At 33.4% G+C, this 24855-nt stretch overlaps 1 protein-coding gene across 2 annotated transcripts in view; it reads right to left on the bottom strand.

Annotated features, from left to right (window-relative positions):
• The window catches only part of LOC118200918 (integrin alpha-PS2-like), a 197607-nt gene that overhangs the window by 110196 nt on the left and 62556 nt on the right, over positions 1 to 24855 (bottom strand). For both annotated transcript variants that reach the window (XM_035372909.2, XM_035372908.2), the window contains 2 exons: positions 19149 to 19270; positions 16971 to 17077 (listed from right to left, as the gene is read on the bottom strand). In XM_035372909.2, the coding sequence (XP_035228800.1) occupies positions 16971 to 17077; positions 19149 to 19270 (229 nt within the window). The remainder of the gene's footprint in view (positions 1 to 16970; positions 17078 to 19148; positions 19271 to 24855) is intronic.

The following is a 24855-nucleotide window of genomic DNA, read 5'->3' on the forward strand; positions in this document are numbered from 1 at the left end:
GAGTAGTTAAAAGATAACTACTGTGAGATATTGTAATACTGCATGATAATTTGAGAAAATTTAAGCATTTTTGTTGTGATAATAATAAATTTTTGTTCATTTTTCCTCGGACTTGTGCATTCATTTCATAACGAACCCGTACGCACGCAACAATACAATTCACTTGCCTAAAGAAAACGCATTTCGACAGATTTTTCTTCCTTGACTGCTCAATTTTTCTTGCATAATGTATTCTTCTCAGACATCTAAAATGTTGCATTAATAATAAAATTTTCTGTTAATATTTAGATTCTGTTATACTAAAAGTATAGGAATTCTTCTTATTTTGGGCTTTGATGTTCTCTAACTAAAGCCCAGATTTGATTTAAAAACTACTGGCGCTCGACTCCAGAAACTCCAACTGAATTTAAACGCTCCCTATACCTACTACTTCGCAAAATTAGACTTAAAATTTGTAATTCGGTTTTCCAAGCCAAATTAACTGCTGTCTTATTTGCTCTTAAATGGATTGGCGAAAACATGACTGTAAAAACATATCTGGTTCAGAAGCACTAGCAAATGCCGATGGGCGCTTCCCGGCGTACCTGAAAAAGAGCTAATTTGGAAAATAATAGTCTTTGTAATTTTTATAGTGAAGGAAATGCACGACATTTCTTTGAAGACTGCGTGTTTTTGCGACATGTTAGGGAAATACATGGCAACATAAAGGAATTCTGTTGACACAGGGAAGAGTTTAGATTTGCAAAGGATTTGATGAACTTCTTAAATGGCAGTAGGGGAATTTTGATTTAATACTTTTAGCAGTATTTTGATTTAATTTTCTGTTATTAATTTTTAGCTTATTTTTTTATTTGTGCTGAGTGTGCTGCCTTAACTATGAGGCCGTTTATTATCGGTCAGGAGGGTTGCAGCCACATTCATATATTACCTACTGCATGAACTATACTTACAGCTTCTTGGGTACTTTTAAAATTACTACTTCAACTTCGTCTTAATTTTTTAGGTCTACAAACGTTTTCACTTATATTTTGCTAATATGAAAACTGTCGCCTGGCAAATTAGAACATTTTAGCTAGGCACAAAATGAATTCTTACTTCTTGAAACTTCTCTATACATGGCAGAGGCCACTGCGGCATCGACACCTGTTTAAAACTTAAAAGGCATGGTGCATTCCAGAGATGTATCAGGTAATAAATATAACAGTTTTGCCCCTTTATTATATATGTAATCGAACCTCGATGTCTCAAATCTTACGAAATGAAAAAAAATTCGAGATTTTTTCGATAATTTTCGATATAAAAGTGTTTTAAATTATAATAAATTTTGGAGAACAAGGCTTCCTGTAATTCTTCTTCATTATCATCGTTTGATGACGATTTTATATATGTCACAATTTTTCGCATGTTGCAACTGACGGTCAGCTTTCAAGAAATTTTTAAATGAAATTTCCAAGATTTAATTAATCTTTAAGAATTTTCCACTATTTTCGAAGCTACATTTTCTTTTTCACATTGAACAGGTTTTCGGATTTGATTTTCTACTTCATTATTATTCATTTCTCTAAAACCTGCTTTGAAGAAACACTTTTTTATTGTTTCCTTTGTGGCATTTCTGGTGACAGTCATAATTATGGCATCTAGGGTACAGATGATGAGTCGCGATTTACCGTAGCAACGCTTCTTAATTTACTTCGTTGTATCCCCGAATTTAAACTCGGAGCAGTTTTTGATCAAGATGTTGCAACTTTGATATCATATAAAACAAAATTTCACTGGGATATTTTTCTACTTGAAAATTTGGAATTAGAATTACAGTCATCAAGAAAAAAGAGAACTTTTTGTTAAATGTAGGATATGCCTCTGATCTTTTCTGATTTTTATTTATTTATTTGAAATAGATTGATATATTATATGAAGTGATAGGTTTTAGTTATTTATTACATTAACTCTGTGAACTAAAAAAAAAAAAAAAAAACAATAATTTGACTTTGACTACTAAGGATCATTCAGTACTTGGTCTTTCTGAAAGAAAACGGAGAGTAATTCAAATGCTTATTCCTTTCTTTGACACAAGGGAAGGAAATTCGACATGGCAAGGTTTCAAAGAAAAGGTTTCGAGATAACTAAGTGAAATTGCACCGTTTTAATTCTGAAAAACGCTCACATGCATATGTTCTTTACTCAGAATTTTACCACATATCCCAAGAAAATATCAGATTTAAATTTCGATATACAGTTACCTCCTGTTGAATGCGCATGGACTTTGGATCAAAAAATTAAAAAAGCTATAAGTCTAGCTGAAACGTCTACTGTTCAGTATATATCCCGAATTCCACGTAAATGAAACATGCTACGAAATGCAGGTAAGAAGTGAGTTGAAAAACATTTAACCTTTTGCGCCTGTAAAACTAAGTAATCATGCACTTGGGAAACTTGGGTCAACTATCCTTTTTGTGCTGTGTATGACGACTAGTAGATTTTACGTGCACGACACGCAGAGTCACAATCAGGAAGTTTAAAATTACAAGAGTGATAGATGTGTATAGTAACTATTTAATCACGTTTTCTCAAAAGTTTTGCTTAAACAATAAAGAAAACATACAGTATGCCATCAACGAGAGATCCTTTGAGAACTTGCGATAACAGTTTGATAAATCAATGATCACAGTTTATTTTTGATCAATAGATAAAATGCTGTTCGAAATATGCAACATAGTTTATATGAACAAATGGAAATGTAGAAAATAGGTAGTTAGCCATTAAATTATATAAAATATTAAAAAAAATAAACGAAATTACAGATAAGTAGATAATAAAATAATTACATATAAAATAAAATAAAATAAAATAACATATGGAAGGTCAGTAAAATAATCATATCAAGATTTAAAATAGAGGATTTAAAAAGCCAAGTAAATGTCTTGAGCAGTATTTATACCCAAAAAAATAATCCACTTCTTGAAATAATTGTGAATTGACACGGTGTTCCATTTCCAGCTGTTCAAGGTTTCGTGAGCATTTTTTTTTCCATCCCAGGAAATATATATTTATAAAGTTATATGTTTAGCAGCTAATTTTTAACATTGCCTTAACAATTCCTAAAAACATTTTGCACGAATAAGATAACAACATAACAACCAGAATTTCCTTCCAGTATTCTGAGTTAGTGTCATAACAAAGTTATATACTGCCCAACCGGGATAGTGGTTAGGGACGTTGACTGTCATACCGAAGGAGTCGGGTTCGTCCCCCGGGGCGTTATCCATCCAAATTGGGGGCGGAACGGAGCGAAGTCGCACTGTCACCCGTATGGTGCTTAAGACTCTTGCCAACGACAGGTGTAGTCTTGCACTCCTTGCCACGATTAATTTCGTGGGTTGATTGGATGTTACTGTCATATAAGTGAGATAAGTCACAACAACAACAAAGTTGTCTTGCTTGGGGCCCTAACTTATTATTTTTCCCACAATAAAAATTACCGATGGGCTCCATCAGAGTTTTAGTACTCTCAAAGAATAATTTGTTTTATTGTTAAATGAAGCTTCTAAAATACGTCGCCGAATGGTTTATAGTCTTTTGCTCTTTCAGTGAATTTTATTTACCTATTTTTTATTAACCAATACTTTTCAATCAGATACGAGATAAAGAAACAATCATATGTCAGAAAATGTGTCTAACCTACCTAATACAATAGCCTAAATTATCTTTTTAAAATGTCTTCGGAAGATACGTACGAAGGCTCATCGGGGCTGCACTAGAAAGATGTAAGAAATTAACTAACTGCAATTGCAATACATTTTCTAAGATGAAAAATTATTTGAATAGAAAAATAATTAATATAACTTCGTAACATTTGTCAAGGCTATTTTCGGGAGAGGAAGAAAAAAAAAACCCACCACATCCTTTATGTCTAAACAATGTCTCACAAAACAATCTGCATTTTATGTAACATTCACCTTATTAATTTGAAAAAACATGTCTAGCAGTGGTTGAGTTGGTAAGACCGCTGCATACTGGTACTTCGCTGCAAGTTCGAATCCCCCCTGAATAAATTAACTACTTGGGCATTTTCATAGTTTTCTTTATGTGTAACATAAATGTGGAACAATGTCCACAAGAAAATTCTCCACGAAGACATACATTCCTTAGGCAAATTGCACAGCATTTGACTGCTAAGGCTGTCTTAACCAACTGGGCAGTTTGTGCTAAGGCAGTTTGTGTTGGGCTGTAAAAGTTGGGCCAGTTTTAAAACAGAGCACCATGGGGGACAGTCTCAGGGTCTACCAGCCCATTTCCCTACCACCAAACCACTCTCGGAGACGTTCGGTTGACCAGCTTTCCAAGTGACGGCATGCCGCACAGACATTTACGTACATGTCTTATCCGTGATTCGAGCCCGAGCCCATTGGTATCGCTGTCAATGTCACTAACCACTATATCGATTAGGGTGGTTGTTCGTATAAACAAAGTAAAATTTGGGAATGAAACGACTAATGCTTCAGAAAACAAGGAAACTTATTGTTGGCTTTTCACTTTTTCAATGGAAATTCTTTAATAGGAAAGATGACATTTCATTTGGAATGAGTAAGATCTTACATTATAAAAAGCAAAATTAGACAAAAAATGGTTTCCATTAAAGGTTTTCACAAATTAAAAAATCAATCAATTTTCAATAGACATTAAATTGATTCAAATTCTGTCAGGGTACGGTTGTTTAAAGAGATTCAGATTTGCTTAAAATGTGATATGCTTCTGCGGTAGAAGATATGAACATACCAATCATACTAAGAATGTGCTCACGTACAGCAAATAGGACCTATATTCAACTTATCCACTAATCTTTTCTAAATCTGTATGAATTAAGGTTCTGCTTTTCAAAATTTCAGTCACAATTTATATTTTTAGCCCAAAGAGGCTTTAGCCCAGAAATGCTATTAGTCTAGAAAGGGCCTTTTGCGTCGAATCTCTATAAACGGCTGTATCACTTTTCAAATTGTTGCCACCAAATATTATCGCCCAGTATTATATTTAAAGAAATTAAACAATGAAGAATGCGTATGAATGTATGTATGTTTCTCACATTGTGAAAAAACAACGATCCCTAGAGCCAACAAATTCTGAATAACATAGTCCTCCAAACATAGGCACCTAGAAGCCCAAATCTTGAACATCGAATTTGTTTTATTATCTATTTTATATTTTGCAAAACTTTAGCGAAATTTTTTTAAAGAAACTCAACGATTTCAAAGAGAGCAATGGCGGAATAAAATGTTTTTATTTTCAGCGCGCGAGACTGTTTATCGGAAATTGTAAAGCCATGCTATTTTTAAATATTTTTAGCCCAAAGGGACGTTAGTTCGAATGCTCTCTAAACGTATATGTAAATGAAAAAAAAAAAAAAAAAAAAAAAAAAAAAAAAAAAAAAAAAAGGCCCCTTTGGGCTTAATCTAAATTCTGAAAGCTTTCAGATTTTTTTAATATATAACTTTATTATTTAATTTTCTTTTCTTTTCAATGATACTGCGCTTTGTTTATTTATTTATGTCAGTGTTACAACTTACTTCTTTACGTCTTGAGGAAAACGAGGAGCTAAGAGTTAGGCATAGCTAAAAATGTTAACATTTTTAATGCAACTAGCGATGAAATCGTGGCGCAAAAGTTATGATTCATTCAAACATCAAAGTATTTATATCCACATAACCTTATTGTCCTCAAAATATGTTGAATCAATACTGGATACATCTTTTGCGGTTTAGTTTGCTTGATAAGCAGTGTACTGTTATAGCTGGAAAGATACCACACAGTTTAAGAGTTGTTCCTTTTTCCACCGGATGCAACAATTTTCGCGAACAGAACTAACAATAATGTATGACAAATAATTTAAATTTAAATACAAATTATGTAATTTTCGTTATAATTACCTAACACAGGAGTATTCGTACTAATAAAATAAAAGGAATGAAAAGAAACTGGTATTACAAAATCGACGCCACAAAGTTGGAATTAAATAGAATTTGAGACATTTTGGCGCCCTGTTGAACAGATTGGCTTCACAAATCAGGATCTGTGAGATAAAAACTCTACTCTATTCTCGATGATTCTCGATGTTTTTACGCCTAGTGAGCGCTCAAGATGTTATCACAGATTAAGATAGGAATGAATCTATCGTTCCTGCTGTGTGTTTTAGACCGATCCATCACTGAGCATCATAAATTTTTTGGCTTTCTCTCTCTCTCCATCTCCCCTCTTTCTTGAAGAGAATTTTTTTACCTTCCTTGCATGAAGTGTCATAAATTAAATGCGTAACTGGATTAAGAAAAATGGACTTTATTTCTTTCACAAAATAACCAGTATCTATTTACTTGAATGGCCATTTATATTATTTACATATGCGAATAAGATGCGGTATTAGTATTGCAGCATTAAGTCTGTATGGTTCAGATCAATATTACACAGTCGAGTTTCAAATATATGGATTAAATGAAACTAAAGCCTGTTCGGATGTTCAAAAAATCCGAATAATTATTTTATCTTTTCTTCTTCTGAAAATATGTTTTCACTGTAATGAAAAGGAGAATATTTTTTTGGTTTATTATATTTTATTTTAACAAAAATTACACAGTTAAAAATAATAAAAGTCTGAAAGCTTTCAGATTTTACATTACGCCCAAAAAGGGCGTTTCTTCAACGTTTTCTGTGTTAACTTTATTTATTAAATATCATGTTCTTCGCACCATAAAATTCAGTTCAACAGCAATATCGCAAAATAAAGCATATCTTTAGAATTTCCGTTACACAGTCGCACACGCTGGAGATTTTTTTCCCCCCGTGCAGTGTTGCCATTGCTCGCTTTGAAATCGCTGAGTTTGTAAATCGAAAACTCGTTAAAAGTTTACAAAATATAAAATAGATAATAAAAGAGATTCCAAATTCGGGCTTCCAGATGCCCATTTTCGGGTGGAAATGTACGTTATTCAAAATGTGATGGCTCTAGGAACCTTTGTTTTATCACAATGCGAGAAACATACATACATTTATGCAAATTCTTCATTATTTAATTTTTTAATATAATACAGGTCTCTAATATTCGGTGGCAACAATTTGAAAAGCTAACTGACATTTATAGTGAAGCAACGTAAAAATGCCTAAACAAAATTAATAGCCCTTTGGGCTAACAAACTATTCTATTTTTATTACAAATAATCAAGCAGTTTCATAAGATTCGTTACATAACATAGCCTCTTAAAAAATAACTTCAAAAATTTAATGAATGTTGCATTAGCTTTTATATTATTTCAATCAACGAAAAAATTACAAATACGTAATTAAATTCACATAAAGCTTTATTTGCTCAAAAGTGAAAAAAAAAAAAAAATGCTGTTAACACCACATGACTTCCTTGTAAATTGTATTAAATTATATACATTTTTGCTGCACTTCATTTAAACTTATTTCCTTAAATTTTTAACTTACTTAACCGATCTCCCAAGATAAGTTAAAATGTCATATCAAAAACTGAAATTTCAAAATTAGATATTCCGGTCAATTTTTGCCGTACGGGAGTCAAACTTCTTTTAATTTTATGTTTTTCGTGACGAATTTTAAACTTTACAAAGTATAAGTATAGGAAACGGGAGACCACATTAAAGTTAAATTTCGCTGTTTGTCGATTTTTTTTTTTTTTTTAAATGGACATAATCAAAACACGAAAATTTTCGTCATTTAAAACATTTCTGTAATTGGAAGTATGTGACTACGGCCAACGACTGCCGAAATAAAGGCCGGGTAAGAAGGTGATGGGTATATGTACACATTTAGGGGATACAGCCGGTTGAAATAAGAACGGGACATGCACAACTACATGTTATAGCAGTCCCATATACAAAATTTCAACATTCTACCTCTAATCTTTTTGAGTTACATACATGCGTACGTCAAGGGGGGGGGAATCCCTTTTTAATCCATTTTGGAAAAAGGAGTCCTTTATTCCATTCATGTCACTCAAAAAAATCGTACACATAAATTCTGGAACGGTCAAAATGGATATTACCTTTGAAATATGATAGCTGAAATTTGTCGCGATTACAATGCTTCGTACAATAAAGTAACACGCGATTCTATAGTAGCCGGATATTTCAAAATTTTCCCAAGCTTATCTTTCAGTTACTAAATCTATGATTGGCCAGACCCTTGAGCAGAATATAAGTGATTTTACGACTTTGCCCAGTTCCGTAATTAAAAGTACATGTCCTAGTTTTGGAAAAAGTTTAACTGGTTATTGTGTTATGCAAACTGAAGAACTTTTGCACATCCGTAATCCACCACCCCGAAACATTATACTTTCCCTACCTATATGGCCCATGTAACGTATTTGCGTTGCTACGCTACCAGCATGAAATGTAAAGAAACTTTGTTCATAAAATATCCGTGCTTGATGATGCACGCGCTTAAAATGTTTTTCAGTTATTCTGTAAGTTTGGCTAATAAAGTTGGTTGTTCGATCGAAAATGGCGAGATTCCTTTAAAACTTCATTATAAAAGAATAAAGATTTATTGTTTTGTTGCTCATATTATTATGTTGGTAGCGTAGTAACTCAAATATGTTACACCCACTATCGGCCAAGCGCTAAAGTCGCTGAACGCTGCTAGTTCAATTCGAGATTCGAATCGGGCGAACGGGCTGGCTGCATGGGCGTTTTTGAGGTTTTCCCCCATGTGTAACTTGCATACGAACCAGTTTCCCCCGGAAAACCCTCTACGATGGCATCCCTCCCTTTAAGCAGATAGCCTTCGAGTGCTCTGCCATAATCAAATAAACCAGACCAGTCGTTCCTATATTGTGGTCTTCAGTTAGCCAGAGTAATAATGGTGATTCACATAATCTCAGAAGCATTTTAAACCAGAACAGACTTCCTCTTCATTACATTTAGCATTATGAACTCAAGATTCCTTTAAGTACCCAGTACTGCTTGCAAGGAAAGGTATTAAAAAAAATTAGAAGATTATTTTATTTGATAATGTATTAATCGTACTTTCAACCAATTTGGGAAAAAAAAAAAAAAAAAAAAAACATTAAAAGCGCATACAAAATGCTACATCACTTCGCCGAAGAAATTTTTCTCTGCTATGCTAATCATACTTCAGTTCTTCTTAAATAATTAAATCATCTGTAGCTGAGTCTTCTTTTAGAAAAGATAACTTTTCCACCTTCTGCAAATGTGGTATTTCTTTTCCAAGTGCTGTGTTTAGATGATAAAGCACTTCACGAATAGCATTGCCGCACCCTTGGTGTCACGAGTTTCAGGAACTGGTGTAGACAGTGATCTAAACAGGATTCGTCTGGAGTTTCTCCGAGTTTTTCAACCTCGGCACGGATGATTCAGTACCAACACGAAAGATATTTATTTTTAGCAATACAGAGGGAAGAAGAAGGGTTTAGTTGTTTATTGCCTCACACTCATGCAAATTAGTTACTCACGTAAGTGAAATCATTTCAAGATTCGGTGTAAGTTTGAAAGAAATAACTCCTTTAATGGACAGAATCTTTATACCTCAACAAGAAAAAATTTCTTTCATTATTTATTGTCAATATTTGAATTATTCTCATTCATATTTGTCTCTCAACACCATGGTTAACATCGGATAAAGCTTTTCCCTAGACAATGCGAACACAAAACTTTTTTTCCGTAGATATATGAATACCAAGAAATAATATATTTTTTCTCCAATTATTTACATTTAAACTTAAGTTTACAAAATTATACATAGCTAAGGGAAGGGATTTTCATTGCTGTATCAGTACAGTTGAAAAACAATTTCATTGATATATCAATGCAATAAGAAATGTTAATTGCTATATCAGTATAACTAAAAATTTACTGAAAAAATTCAATCATACTGTTGCATTTTTCTTTTCTTTTCTGGCACCAATTGTTACGTTATTTTCTTCCTTCACGTTCGTACGGGGTTCGTGTGGATTTGGAGTGAATAACGACGACATAATGAAATATCCAAACACACTTTATTTAGCCAATATTGATCAGCACAGCTCCAAAGTCACTTTTGTTACAGTCGTCGAAGATCTACTATAATCAGCACAGCTTTCAGGTTATCAAGCTATCACGGTGGAGACAGCTTCACTGCAAGAACCAGAGTACAGCTCCAGATTCTGCTCGGTCGTTCTCGGAACTCCACGTACTCTCGAGGCTCTCCACGCTACAACTCGCGATGCACTCGACGACACGCAGAGCACGGCTCCCGACTCTTCGGTTCAGTCGTTCCCGGAGGTCAGCCAACACCTCCTTACAGAAGGAAGCCAGGACACTGAAGCGAGAGGAAGCTCTGACGTCACAGGCAGTCGTCTGACGAACGTCGCTCCTTCCAACAAGCTCAAAGCCCCGTAGTACTGGCGAGCGATGAACGTGTGGCGAGTCTTTTGAATTTTTATATTAACTGTTCTCGTGATGTTATAATTTCGTAGGATGAAATACGACGTGCAGCGATGTGTCGTGAAAATGATCCAAAAGATCTTTTGAACCTTCGAAGTGAACTTTAACGTAGAAATAAATAGACAAGAAGTCTGCAAAGCAAAGATGGCTACTACATATATTAAAAATAAATTGAGTCAACTCGACTCATTTTTTTCATATATGCAAATATATTTTGATTTTTTGCATTAATTCAGCTAGCTTATTATAAGATTATTCATTTAATCTTAGTTCAGAGATCATAGTTCCTCAATAATTTGAATAGCTGCTGCTTTTATATTGTGAATTGAGTATTAATTAATAGTTTTAAAATGTGCTATCCTGATCATTTTATTGTATCTTATGATTATAAATTCATTTGAAATGGCCAGAGATTTATTGCTTTAAAACTTTGTAGAGTGTGTTTAAAAAGATGTTACTGGTATGCTATAACTTCAGTGTTACTTTGTTATTCTGACTGTTTGCTGAAATTTGTAAATAAAAAATTATTATTTTTCATTTGTGAAAAGTCATTTACAAGTTCTGATATACAACTAATATAATACAATTAAGTATATATGCAACTAATATTATTGGTTTTATGGATTTACGGAATAATTTTAAATTGCAGTGTTGAATTATTTGCTAAACAAATCTGTAATATATTAATTTCTTTGAAACTTGCAAGATACACAGCATATTATATTTAAAGCTTGGTGCATTTTTATAATATTTACTTTTAAAGACAAATTACTTGTCTGAAGAAAAATGAGGTGGTAAGTAGTAACTTGTGTGCAGATAATGTGGAAAATCTTTTTTTTTTTTTTTTTTTTTTTTTTTTGCATGAATATTAGAAAAATAAATATAGTGCAACATTAAGAATGGCAACTTAAAATATTAAATTATGAGATTAAAGCAGAAACTCCTTTTTGAGTTAGTACTGCTGATTTGAACTTATTAACTGCTACGTTAACTTGGATGTGTAAATAATTCATTAGTTAGCCTAGAAATTAGAAGCAGAAAATTATTAAATTTACGTAAAATTTTATCGTGTTAAACTTTGAAATAATTTATTCATTATGTATAATACTAAGATATTTCTTCTGCTTAAATAAGAACAATCATATATTTCATAATGTTATGTGCTACAGTAAGATATTTTTCCTTACAAAAATGTATTTATCATAAAAATTATACTTAAAACTACAGAAAATTATGAAAAGAGGCAACTAGTAAGATATTTTTTCCTTACAAAAATGTATTTATTATAAAAATTATACTTAAAACTACAGAAAATTATAAAAAGAGGCATTTTTTTTTAAATTTTGGAAGTGTTACTTCATACTATTTAAACCATGAAATAGAAAGGACGATCTTAAGGAAATACTTATCTTTTACAGAATGCCTACAATCTTTTTTTTTTTTTTTTTCTTTTTTTTTAAATTTAATTATTCTTTAATAAGCAGGGAAGTAGATATTTTGATAGAAATTAAACCATATTCCAATAACAACTGTCTTCATGCACAATATGTTTGTTAGTAGATTTATAGGAACAAGTTGTTTTATATTTCACAATGTTTCTCTGTGAAGTAATTTTTTATAATTTAAAATAGTTTTAACGGTAAACGTCTGTAGTTAAATCATGGTCAATATTATTTATGTTATTTTTGAATATAACCTACAAGGTATGAATGTTTAGCATTTATCTTTGGCCAAAGAATTTATAAAAATCTTATTTATTTATTTTCTTAATATATTAAATAAATATTAATCGAAAATTGAAATCGTAAATTCGAAATATTAATTGATCGATATTAATCGTTTTGCGTTATAAACGACAAAAGTGTTGAATCTTTGAATAAAATCCAACCCAAATATCTATATCAAATAATGAAAGCAATGTTAAGTGCGGCACTAGCGCGTAACCTATTTCGTTTCTTTGCCTTCTCGGAGTTTCGACTCAGACGACTACTTGTGACGTCACAATCCAGTGTCCTGGCTTTCTTCTGTTAGGAGGTGTTGGCTCAGCAGGCTCTCTCGACGATCCATTCTAACCGCGATACACTAAGAGACTCCTTCGGTGAACTCGACGACCCACTCGGCACTCGCTGCCCGGCTCTCAACTCGATCGACTCCGCATGGATTGACTCGCTAGACGAGACACCAACTCGATACTGACTCTCCCTCCGCGTACCAGCAGGGTTTATATAGCCTTTGGCTGGTGTTCGAGAACATTCTGGGCTAATACGGTAAGAATTCGTTCCAGAAGATTCTCCATCAGTCCATGGCATATCTCCAATTTTGTCGCCAAATGGGTAATTTCTCGCCAAATGTGGCAACCATGCCTTTCTTGCCATTTTATGGCAACCCTAAAACTACTTTGCGAGGAAGCCATCTTACCTTGCTTGGATATTTCGTAACAATACTATATTTATTCTACCGCGGACATTTGACCTAGGACCAGTGATACTTTCTAAAATTTAGATATCGCCTTGGCAATCATAAACTGTAAACTTTAGATAGATTGGCAGAGAATTATCGCTGAGTCTAAAGTGACAATTGAAACTTGAGAAGGGTGCAAAAGACTCTTTATTTAAAACACAGAAGAACAGAAGGCACACTTAGTGCTTACAAGCTCAGCCATCCACTTGTGGGAAGATAACTTAAAGTGCAGTAAGTTTAAATGCAAAATTTAAATTAAAATAAACTAGTAGCCAAAGGCTACACAGATCAATTATTGCGAAATTGGCTCAAAACTTAACCGGCGCGGATATCGACTTTTGACAATTATAAAGCAAAGCCGAAGATTACAACCTAGCAGCGTGGCCTCGATAGGTAGTACATGCTCTGTCTTACAATCTAAAAACTCACTTCAAGTCCCAATCACATGTTTCCACTACGAGGGACTGTACGTCGAAAGAGACGGTGTCTTCCTGTTTCCGTGCTTGTCGAAAACGCTCCTGTTTCCGCGAAATCATCAATCTTCATTATCCCCCTTCCCAGAGGGGTTACTTAGTGAGGGACCGAGTGGACCTTGGTCTTTTCCGAAATGTAGGAATGCAAAAAAATTTAAAATAAATAATCGAAAAATATTTACGATCTCAGATCTTTGCATGAATGAAGCTAATACCGTATTTAAAAGGGAAGAGATGTTCAAACTCTGCGATGAATTTGGCAATGAACTAAAAGATCGTTTTCTAAATTAAAAAAAGAATATTCTTCCAAAATTCTGTATAAAAGTGAGTTATAATGAAATCTTTCAGAATAAATATTCGCTCTAAAACGAAGTTCTGAGATGACGTTTGTGCTTCTAAAATGAGCATTTGCAGCTTTTAATTCTTTTATTTATTCAAATCCAAATAAAAGCTTATATAAGCCATTCCGAATTCGATACTGATAACCTTTATAAAGGGTTAAAGATTTTTTTTCCCTTTTAGTTTCAGTAATGTCTAAAACATCCATATTGATTAATATAAGATGTGAAAATAACAGCTAATACTGCAGCAGAATTACAAATAGAATGAAATTAAAGATTTCGAGAGGATCCTAAACTTAACGAAGACACAAAGAAACTGCCCAGCTAATTGGAATTGCCAGCTCACAAGAATTATTCACAAAGAAACTGCTCAGCTCTTCTTAAGGACTTTTCGTGACATTCCCTGGGGAACTGCGGAAGGAGGACTGTACTCTGCGATTTCGCGGGAACAGGAAGAATTTTGAAAAACACAGAAAGAGGAATCACAGAAACAGAACTAATTCGAAAGGGACAATTCTCAGAACTCGCACATTTCCACGAAACCTACGTAGGGTTAGCATTTTCACTTACTGCAAAGGCTTGAACGCCAAACAATAATCGAGTATCGCTCACACTGGGATCACGTGATTCTTCAGAAGCAAAACTTTCGTCTGATTGCTTGATCTCTACCCGGGACAGAGCTGCAGTCGAAACACTTTCGGCGAGGTTTAAAAAAATCCCGCGTAATCGGTGCGTCGTTTCCGTAACTAGGCGGGACTTCGCTTCCAGCGGCGCTTTTTTTTTTAGATGTGATAACTCCTTTAAATGCACACGAAATAAATTTACATTGTGACAGGAAATCAGAAAGGAGAAGTGACAGTAAAGAACAAAAATATAAAATAACGGTTAATGAGCATAAAGGAATCTTAATTATTTTTTTTAAAAAACGAATTAAACCTGGGACTAAATTTTATTTACGTTTTAGAGAAAGGCTCTTGATTTTGTGTTATAGGCAATAAAGGAAGGTTAAAAAAAAAGTCAAGGGTTGCCCATTTCTTTTGGTGATTAACTCTTTCCATTCTTATCATTAATAGCCGGAAGGCATATATTCGGAGAGTTTGCTCTTTTGGAAGGTGTTGGTAAGTTTTGTATACTTAAAAGAAAGGTTTTATTGTTATTAAAGGGTACTTTCGTGTGTGTGTGTGTGTGAAAAAAACAAAAAAAAAAAAAAAAAAAAAAGTAAATCAAATTTCTAACTTTAATTGTCCCATAACTCCCCATTTTGATTTGGCTACTTCCCCTTTCTGTCCTAAAAAAAATAATAATTGCTTATAATAAATCTCTGATCTGTTTCATTTCGAATTAATACGCTTCATATGATTCTTATATAACAATGATGATGCAGGCGCTTATATAAACGCTTCAATAGATAAAATTACAACTGCAACCGAAACTTTTCATGAATAACCAATAGAAACATTGGAAAAATTGTGAATTAAAACCCAAATTTAAATGATTTTAAATGACAAAATTTTGAATAATTCTTTTTTAATTCTTGATAATTAACAGCTTTATTTTATTTTTAATAATATATTTAGTTGATAATAACGCATTTCATTCGTTTAATTGCTGCATTACATCTATTGATATCTAACACATCTAAGCGATATGCAAATTTATACATAACTTTTTCAGCGCTGTATAATAATTGAGTTTATTGTTACCTTTATTATTATAATTTAGTTACGGCTATTTTGAGACTCTAAACAAACGCTGATTCTGTCATGGGTTAAAGCCCACCATCGGTCGAACGGTAACATCGCTGAATACTGATAGTTCCAACCTGGGTTTGATTGCAGGCGAACGGGCTGGCTGCATGGGCGTTTTCGTGGTTTTCCCCATGTGTAAGGTGTATAAGAGTTAGTTTCCCTCAGAAAGTCCTCCACGAAGGCATCTCTCCCTTTTGGCATATAGCCCTAGTGTGCTTTGCCACAATCTACTTAACCAAAAACAGCCGATGGATATATAAAGTATTTTCTTCCTCCTCTCCTTCCAGCATGCCTTCGCGCTGTAACGGTAGCACACTCGGCAGATCCAGGTTCGAGTTCTGGTGAGGGCATTGCACATTTTTCATCTCTGCTGCTTCCTAAGTTCCTAATGAATCTACAATCGCACCCGAACTAAAAGGTGGTGGACAATAAGTCATCATCACTAGAATTTGGTTATAGGTTCCCTTAATCCCTAGTTACTCTTTAAAAAAGTGGGAGTTCATAAGGTATTATTTCCCTCGTTCTAGCATTCCTTCGTGGTGTAAAGGGTAGCAAACTCGGCGCGTATTCAAGAGGTCCAGGTTCAAGTCCCGGAGAGGGCAACGCTCATTTTTCATGTCTCCTGCTTCAAAAAAAAAAAAAAAAAAAAACTTAAAAAACCTAATGACTAGAGTTTAAAAGTCACTGCGACAGATAAACAACTGCTAGTAAAACATTGAAATGCTAACATGCTTCGTTAAAGATAAATTTCGCAACAAATTAAATAAAATGAACTGTGTACTTACCAATAAAATATTTTGAAATAGACCTTTAAAGAACAACAAATGACAAATATAATGATTCAAGAGCCTCAAAACACATGTAAAAAATATACGTGGATATTTTCCGTTATAGGATAGCACACACCAAGCATTTAGTCTTAATTGAACCTAATTAAATAACTATATATATAATATCTGTAATATCCTGATGATTCTTTACTGCATATATGTAATGATAACTCCTTGTAATAACTTGGCAAGAGCTGGTGGTATCACAGATGTATATGCAGTTAGTCGTGGCCGTAGCACATAAAATCACATTCACAGACGTGGCCGAAGGCAACAGAGGCAAACGACACGTCTTAGCAAGAGCAGAGACGATAGTAGAAATGGTGAGATTTATTTCGTAGATATAAATATGACACTGCAGACAGACGTGGCCGAAGAAAAGACATAATTGTATTCCTTGATAAAGCATGCCTTGGGAAGCATAATCAGGTACACCCATTATCATGGACGCAATATGGACCCAATTAAATGCGTGCATATTGCTATGGTTTTCAAGGCTTGCTTTTATAAAGGAATAAAATGATGTCTTGTCTTCGGCCACGTCTGTGTGCAGTATCATCATTATGTAATAAGCAATAAACCTCTCCAATTCTATTAAGACTATCGCCTTATCATCAAGAGATATTTCAGTTATATTCCACATATACAAAACTTAAAAATGGATACTTACTACCACCAATCCATTTTCAGCTGAAGCATCAATAGTGGCGCCAAACCATTGATTAGATTTACTTTCTGTGTATACTATGTCTCTGCCAATGCTCACAGTTTTGGGTCCTGAAAGACACAGAAAATATGCTTAAAAACTATTTTTACTTATTATTTTTTTATCTTTATTTTATTTCATTAAACACCAAACGGGCTTATTTTCATTTCGAGAATAAAACTGTGTCTTGGTATTTTTCAAATTGACATTTTTATTGGTCTTCCTGTTTGAAAGTAAGTACTCTTATGGTCAAATTTTCCAAATTTTTTTAGGGAAAAGACCAGTGGTCGGGCGGATAAGATCTTTTAGCATTGGCAATTCATCCCATGTTCAAATCCCGAGAAACGGATTGCCGAACGACAGTTTTCATGGTTTTCTCCGTGTGTAATGAGCATACGCGTCAGTTTACCTAAGAAAATCCCCCACGAAGGGAAGTGATAGCATATAGTTTTAATGTGCTGTGCTCTAATCCAATAAAAACCAATTCATAATCTAATGCCATCTACTTTTTGGTTCATCTATGTACAATTTTCATCTTTCTTTTCCATAACCTCCTTCGTATTTGTGCAGCACTTTTCCTTGGCAAAACAGATGCTAGACATCTTTTTGAAATTGATTTGCAGGTACAATGTGAATACGCCATGAAGTTTTTAGATCTGCTGCACTTGTACCGCATCGAACTATAACAACGAACACATGACGAAATCTTAAAACAAGCTGGTACTGATAAAGATTTATTTATAGCTACATCAATGAATCGAATGAAAGGCAGGTATTTTCGACAGAATGCAAGCTGTTGTATATTTAAAAAATATAAATTTATGCGCATTGGATATCATTGCAGCTATACAGGTGTAATGTCATAGCTTGAGAATTTTAGACCAATGCGTCAGAAACTGCATTTTGCTCATTTCCCTGGATGAAAAAAAATTCTTCCATATATACAGTTTGTGCGAACTCACTGAAAGTGACCGTTGTTACATGGTTAATGTGATTCTTGTTAGATACATGACTGAAGAGCTTTTGGAATTATATGAATGTTTAAATGTTTGTTTGGAAAGTGCTTAAGCAGTTAAACTTTTCAAAATACTTCTCTATTCCGCAACAACGCTCCTCAGATCTTCTCAGCACCCACATTGAAATATTACGGTTTAAAACAAGTTGTTGATGTACTGTAGTAGTGTTGTGCAAAAGTAAAGTGCCACTCAACCGGGATAACGGTTAGTGACTCTGACTAACGTATCGAAGGGTCCGGGTTCGAATCCCGGAGAAAGCATGCATATTTGTAAATGTATAGTGCCTTTGCGGCATGGGACACTCTAAATATATGGCGAGACGAATGTCCTCTCGTATGGTTTGGTGGTACGGGAGGAGGGGTGGTGGACCCTCAGACTCCCCCCCCCGGAGTGTCACTTATATAGTGCCAACGACAGGAGTAATCTTAACTCCTTGTCAGTTGTCACGATGAATTTTGTGGGCTTGTTCTAATGAGGTCAAATAAGTCAGATTAGTCACAACACTATTTAAGTTTAACCGAATTTGCATTCTTGCGAAAATCGACGAAAAAATAGGAAATACAGAAAAGAATGAATATAAAAGTAAGTTAATTAAACAACCTTAATCACAAAAATTAAATTAAGTTTATTTTAGGTTATTTAAACATGGCAAAATGCGCGAAGGCTATCTGCCTGAGAGGAGGAATGTTTAATGGAGAATTTTCTAAGGGAAACTGTTTCGTAGTCACGTTACACCTGGGGAAAACCGCGGAAATTAAGCATGCAGCCAGCCTGTTCGCCTGGGATCTAATTCCTTGCATTCAACGGCCTTAACTATTCGACCGCTGGTGGGGCCTAAATTAACTTAAAGATCGCTTCATTTTTAAAACAAATGTCATTAAATTGCAGTGCTTTTAGTATTTGCATAGACCTATTTGCAATTCAACAAAGTCGAAGGTACGTTTATTTATTATCTCGTATGAGGTCTTCTATCACCAGTGTGCTTAGAATTGAACTAAGAAATACATAATGTGATGAACCTAGCTTAGGGCCTTGAAGGCTTGTTTCTTATGCCTTTAAAGATATATGAAAAGAAACTGGAATGATGACTTAAGAATTAAAGAAACATTAAAATATATAATCTTACCAGTAACGTCGAAAGGAATGATGTTGCAGAAGGAAGTCGATTCTGTTCCGCATCTATAAACGGCTCCGCCTTCGGTAACATTAGGCTGGCTTGTCGTGGCCGCAGGCGCTCCTACAAGAATCCTACATAAGAAAAAAAAAACTCATTAAAACATCAAATTTCAGATATTACAAATTCTTTAAATACTCATATACGTGGTAAACCCGAATATACTGTCTTACTAAGCGTTACTTAGTTTTAAACAAAATGCATAAATTATTTATCAATTCTATCAAATTTATGAGTTCTTCTATATTTAGTGGCTAAAGCGAATGATTTCTGCTAATTGATATCCAGTTCGAATAGATGAATTAATTCTTCTCGAATTGATTCCCCATAAGCTGGTCGGGAATGCGTTTCATTAGCACGTACCAGCTGACCATGAGAATGTATACCAAGTGACCTCAAAAGTCTTCCACGACAGATATATTGTGCTATAAAAGTCCAAAGGGGCTTTGTCCCTGAAGGACTATTATTTTTGTTTTGCGATTTTGCGTCGATTCACTACAAACGGCGAAACACTTTTCAAACTATTGCCACAAAGTATTATCGCCCTTGTGTTATATTTAAAGAAATTAAATAATGAAAAAATCTGCATAAATGTATGTATATTTCTCACATTGTGATAAAACAACGGTACATAGAGCCATTGAATTTTAAATGACGTAATCCTCCTACGAATATGGGCATGCGGAAGACCAAATTTGAAATTTGGTATTTGTTTTATTATGGATTTCCTATTTTGTAAAACTTTAACGAATTTTCGATTAACAAACTCAAGGATTTCAAAGCGAGCAATGGCAACGTTGTACAGAAAAACATTTTTATCTCCAGCGCGTGAGTCTCTGTATCCGAAATTCTAAAGGATATGCTCATTTTAAAACTATTTTGCGATATTGCTGTTGAACTGAATGTTATGGTTTAAGTGCGAATAACGTGATATTTAATAAATAAATGTAACACGCAAAATGTTAAAAAAAAACGCCCCTTTGGACGTAATATAAAATCTGAAACATTTCAGATTTTCTTTTTCTTCTTACTGATATCAATAATACTGCACGAGTTATTCTAACTGTTAGGTAGTATCTCAAAACAAGACAAATCCAAATAAAATGTAATAAATTATGCAGGAAACAGAACACAAGATCTGAATAAAATAATTTTAGATAAAATGTAATGAAACTTCATAAGGATGAGACAGTAAAAATAAATTCATCTGTTCTTTTCCTACTGTTAATAAGAGGGCGTTCTATAAAGAGTTAAAATTAGTTACCTTACTTGTAACTAATACGATCGATCAGTCATATAAGAACAAATTTAAGATTAAGGTTTATTATCTTAGATAAATGAAGAAATAAAAGTATAATGTTGGTTACAAGTTAATTTCACTTTAGTATGTCAGTATTGCCATTAACATCAGAAATATGTTAGTTTTCTCAAATACCCAATATTCACAGGTAACAATCTCGATGGAAAGGAAGAGAGTTAGTTATCTTTACATGAAACAATTCATTTTGTGATATTGAAGACAGAGAGATGTAGCAATTAAACAACTAATTAAAATATCCAAGAATTAATTAGTTATTTGTATTGTCTAAAACTTTTAACAAGTAGTGTAATAATTGTTTTAACAAATAGTATTATAATACATATTTTACTATTTTGATCAAGCCTGTCGAGTTGTGATTTTTCTCATGCTTAACTTAACTACAGGTTAATTTCTTGTAAAAAAATCCTCAATTGAGTGTCTAACAACAATTAAGTGCTATAAGTAATGTTGCTTCTCGGCTTATCGTGTGAGAAGTCGCGCAGTTGTTTCAAGGTCTCGCACACGAACTAATGGTAGGATGTTAATGCATGAAACTTTTATAGCGATGAAGATAATGAATACAAATACATCAAACAACATCAAATGAAGAATGGTCGACAGAGTTGTAATTTTTTTCCTATCCTCACGAACCGCACCATGCATTTATAAGAAAAATTACAGGGAGCATGGGCGCTATCCATGTGTTTTAAATAAGAGATTTTGCTAAAAAAAAGTGGTTGTTGTTAAGTTGTCATCACGTCGAAGCCATGCTTTCTTGCTGTCTTAAGCTTATGCTTTAGAAACATAATCATTAATTCACAAACTGCGAAATTTATTCATTCTACAGAGTGATCTAAAATATCTCGATTTAATGTCAGAAACACTTCCCAATAAAAATCCATTTCATAAAACATTTATCTCCATTCCATATCTTTTAAAGCGGGGAAATTTTTAATTATTAGTTAACCAATAATTGAGCAGCTGATATTCCTTTTTCGAAGAGGGAAACTGCAAAGTACGGCTTATTAATTTTTATGATATAGAAGAATACGTGAGGTTATTATTTATAAGGCATTTTGTTTTATATAAAGAAAGCTATATTCATACTCGTATTATAAAATAATTTTACAATTAGTGTGCATTGTATTTGCCATAAATTATGATAATAATCTATTTAACTCCTGACAGAATTCAAATTTATAAAATTGTAACAAAAATATTTGGCTGTAACTGAACTATTTCATCGAACGCCATCTAGTGGCGACAAGAAGAACTTACGGTCAGTCGAGCTCCAGCTGCGATGAGGATAGGTTCTCCTTTATCTTATCTCAGTAACTCAACTCTAACGTTAATTTTAAAATGTTAGCTATTCCGTTTTAGTATATGTTCTGTTCTGATGCATATTATCTTTGTAATTGTTTCTGTGCTCTGTTAATAAATACTTTTAGAGCTAGACGGCGTTTGAGTTTATAGAAAAACGGTTGCAAAATGAAATAAAAATTCCGATTATCCAAACCCTACTTAATCCAAGTTAGAATTATCCACGGCGAACTTATATAAACAGCATATTTATTTTTCCTCGAAGGGATGTTTATTGTCTTAACGCAATTCTTATCTGTTAACTGAAGTAAATTTTTGGTGCAAGCTACGTTTGTCGTTAATTTCTCCTAGGCCCACCAGCGGCCGATCGGTAAAGTCGCTGAACCCTGGTAGTTCCGTCCGAGGTTCCAATCCCACGAACAAGTTGGCCGCATGGGCGCTTTCGTGGCTTTCCCCATGTGTAATGTGTAAACGAACCAGTTTCCATTACAAGGTTCTCCGCGAAGGCATCCCTACCCAAACCAAATCAAACCGTTAATTCCTTCAGTAAAATAAACACTCAATTACGTCTTGAATAAAAAAAAAGTCCTTTTTTTATCAAATTAGTGCACAAATCTTCCCGTGGTGTTAAATTACAACGAAATAACATCATGGCAATTTCTCTCTCTCATGGCAATTTTTTTAACTATCTTTCGTTTCGACATTTTAAACAACTTATTTAAAAAATACTTTATGTTTGTTCTCTGTCTTTAATTTCTGGGAGACAGTATTAAATTAGAACGTCAATCGTAACTGCTTAGCTTAAAATAATTTATGACATTATAATAAATTATTATAATAATAATTATAATAAATTATTATAATAATAAACTAATATATCTGCACATCAAGATCAAATCGAAATTTCCATTTTTGAAATATGTATTTTAACTTTTTGAATTGAAATTAATATAAATTTTTTGGGATGTTAATTCGTAATTTAAAGTTTACAGATTGGAATTTCTTAATTAAATTAGAAAAGAAAAGAAGAAGATTTTTTTGCATGCGACTATTTACGCCAGTGAAAGCTTTATAATAAAAACTAAGCTCATCTGTAACTACTGAATATGCGGGGACAAACTTCTTACGTAGATGGTCTAAATGGTTTCGAAACATCTTCTTCCATATTCAACAACAGGCAAACATAACAATCGCCGAAATCCTTACATTGACAAAAAAGATCTCTGCGATATTAGAGGTCAGAAAGAGTATAAAATAAAAACTATCAAAGATGCTTTTAAAAATTTTCAGAAAGATAAAATAAATGCTTCTAAAATATTTTTGTTCCTTTTCTCATGTTAGTATTTATGATTGTTATTTCAGTTCTAATTTCAGAGTAGATGCTGAAGCATTATACTGATATGTAATTACGCCAATACGTATTTAATAATTTTATTGTTCTGTGCATAAAAAGGCAGACAGCAAAATGTATATTTTCCTTTACTCATGATTTACAGAGGTATGTAATATACAGTTTTTTACTTCCTTGTACGAAGTAAAAAGGAAATATTGTAATCGCAGAAAATTTCGGGTATCACACTTAAAAGAAAATATCCATTTTGACGGCTATTCGAATGCAATTATGCGATGTTTTGGCATGACATACGAAAGTAAGAACAGAATAAAATACTCTTTTACCCCAAACGAATTATAAAACTGATTTAAAATGGATTCAGGAGAGATTTTTTTCGTGGCGTCTGTACGTACGTATGTATGTATGTATGTATCTCGCATAACTCAAAAACGAATAGCCTTAAACGCTGAAATTTTGTATGTGGGACTGTTATAACATGTAGATGTGCACCTCCCTTTTTGGTTGCGATCGACCGCACCAAAAAAAGTATATAAATATATGTGTATATATACACTTTGTTACTCGGCTCATTGAGCTCAGTTTCTTTATTCTTATATGTCTGTAAATTGTTCGTTTTTTGCTTTACAAATGATTGAATTGTGTTGTTCTTATCGTCTGGTTAAGGTTTTTATGCCTTTAGTTAACCTGCATGCAATAATTGTGGAATTATCAACAATTTAAAAAGTGCAGGTAAGTGTACTTTTTTTGGGGGGGGGGGCATAGCAGCCATATTTGTTTACATTTGTAATTTAGCAGAATAGTCGATTTGTTGCTAATCTAGAGAAACTAAGCTTCGCAATAACAAAGTAATGTCTTCTTTCATTATTGCGAATTAAATTAGGCTTAATGCATTCTGAAATTATCATTTAAGTTATTAAATTATCCCCCATATTGACTCAGCATAGCGTCCACAACAAGTTAAATCGGTTTAAATGAAATGCAGGAAAAAATGCGTATAATTTAATATTCCGTACAAGGAAGTCATGTGGCGTACATATCAGATTTTTTTAAACTATGAAAGGCGGCTTCAAAATTTGGGATAATGGTTAAAAACGTAAGTCACTAAACTAATGTTTTGGAGACGGAATTTTTTTATACTTTGTGCACGTTTAACATCCATGAAAATGTTTGTTGCAGAAATAAATATTTGATATAAGATTATTCTTCGCTTTACTGTTAAATGGTTCCTTTTCCAATAGGAATAATTTAATTTTAATACATAACTCGCTCCACAATTCGTTTCATTGATCATGCAATTGTCTCGCAGCACTGTTTTGTCGAAAAATTCACATCTTTTCCTACCTTAACTTTGGTATTACAATAAAGCTCTTTGAATGTTGAAATAAGCTATACGAACCCTCCTCTTCAAGAGACAAAAACGTTTTATTCCTTTAATCGGACAAGGGCAATCTTGTACTTCCCACAATAAATTTCGTGGGCTTGTTCTGATGTTACTGTGAGATAAGTCACTACAACAACAAGAGAAAGTGTTTCCATATTTAATACATACGGACAGTTTTAGTTTTAGTGGCTGATTTTATTAAATTTCTACTAAAGATAACATGGAAGATTTCAAGGAAATTCTAATTCGGCAACCTATACAGTTTTCTTAACAATTTAGCAGCGTTAAAGTTAAAAGAATATTA

This window comes from Stegodyphus dumicola, chromosome 7 (genome assembly GCF_044657685.1).
Source record: "Stegodyphus dumicola isolate Sdum_Otavi_A_Nest chromosome 7, ASM4465768v1".
NCBI classification, from domain to species: Eukaryota; Metazoa; Arthropoda; class Arachnida; order Araneae; family Eresidae; genus Stegodyphus; species Stegodyphus dumicola.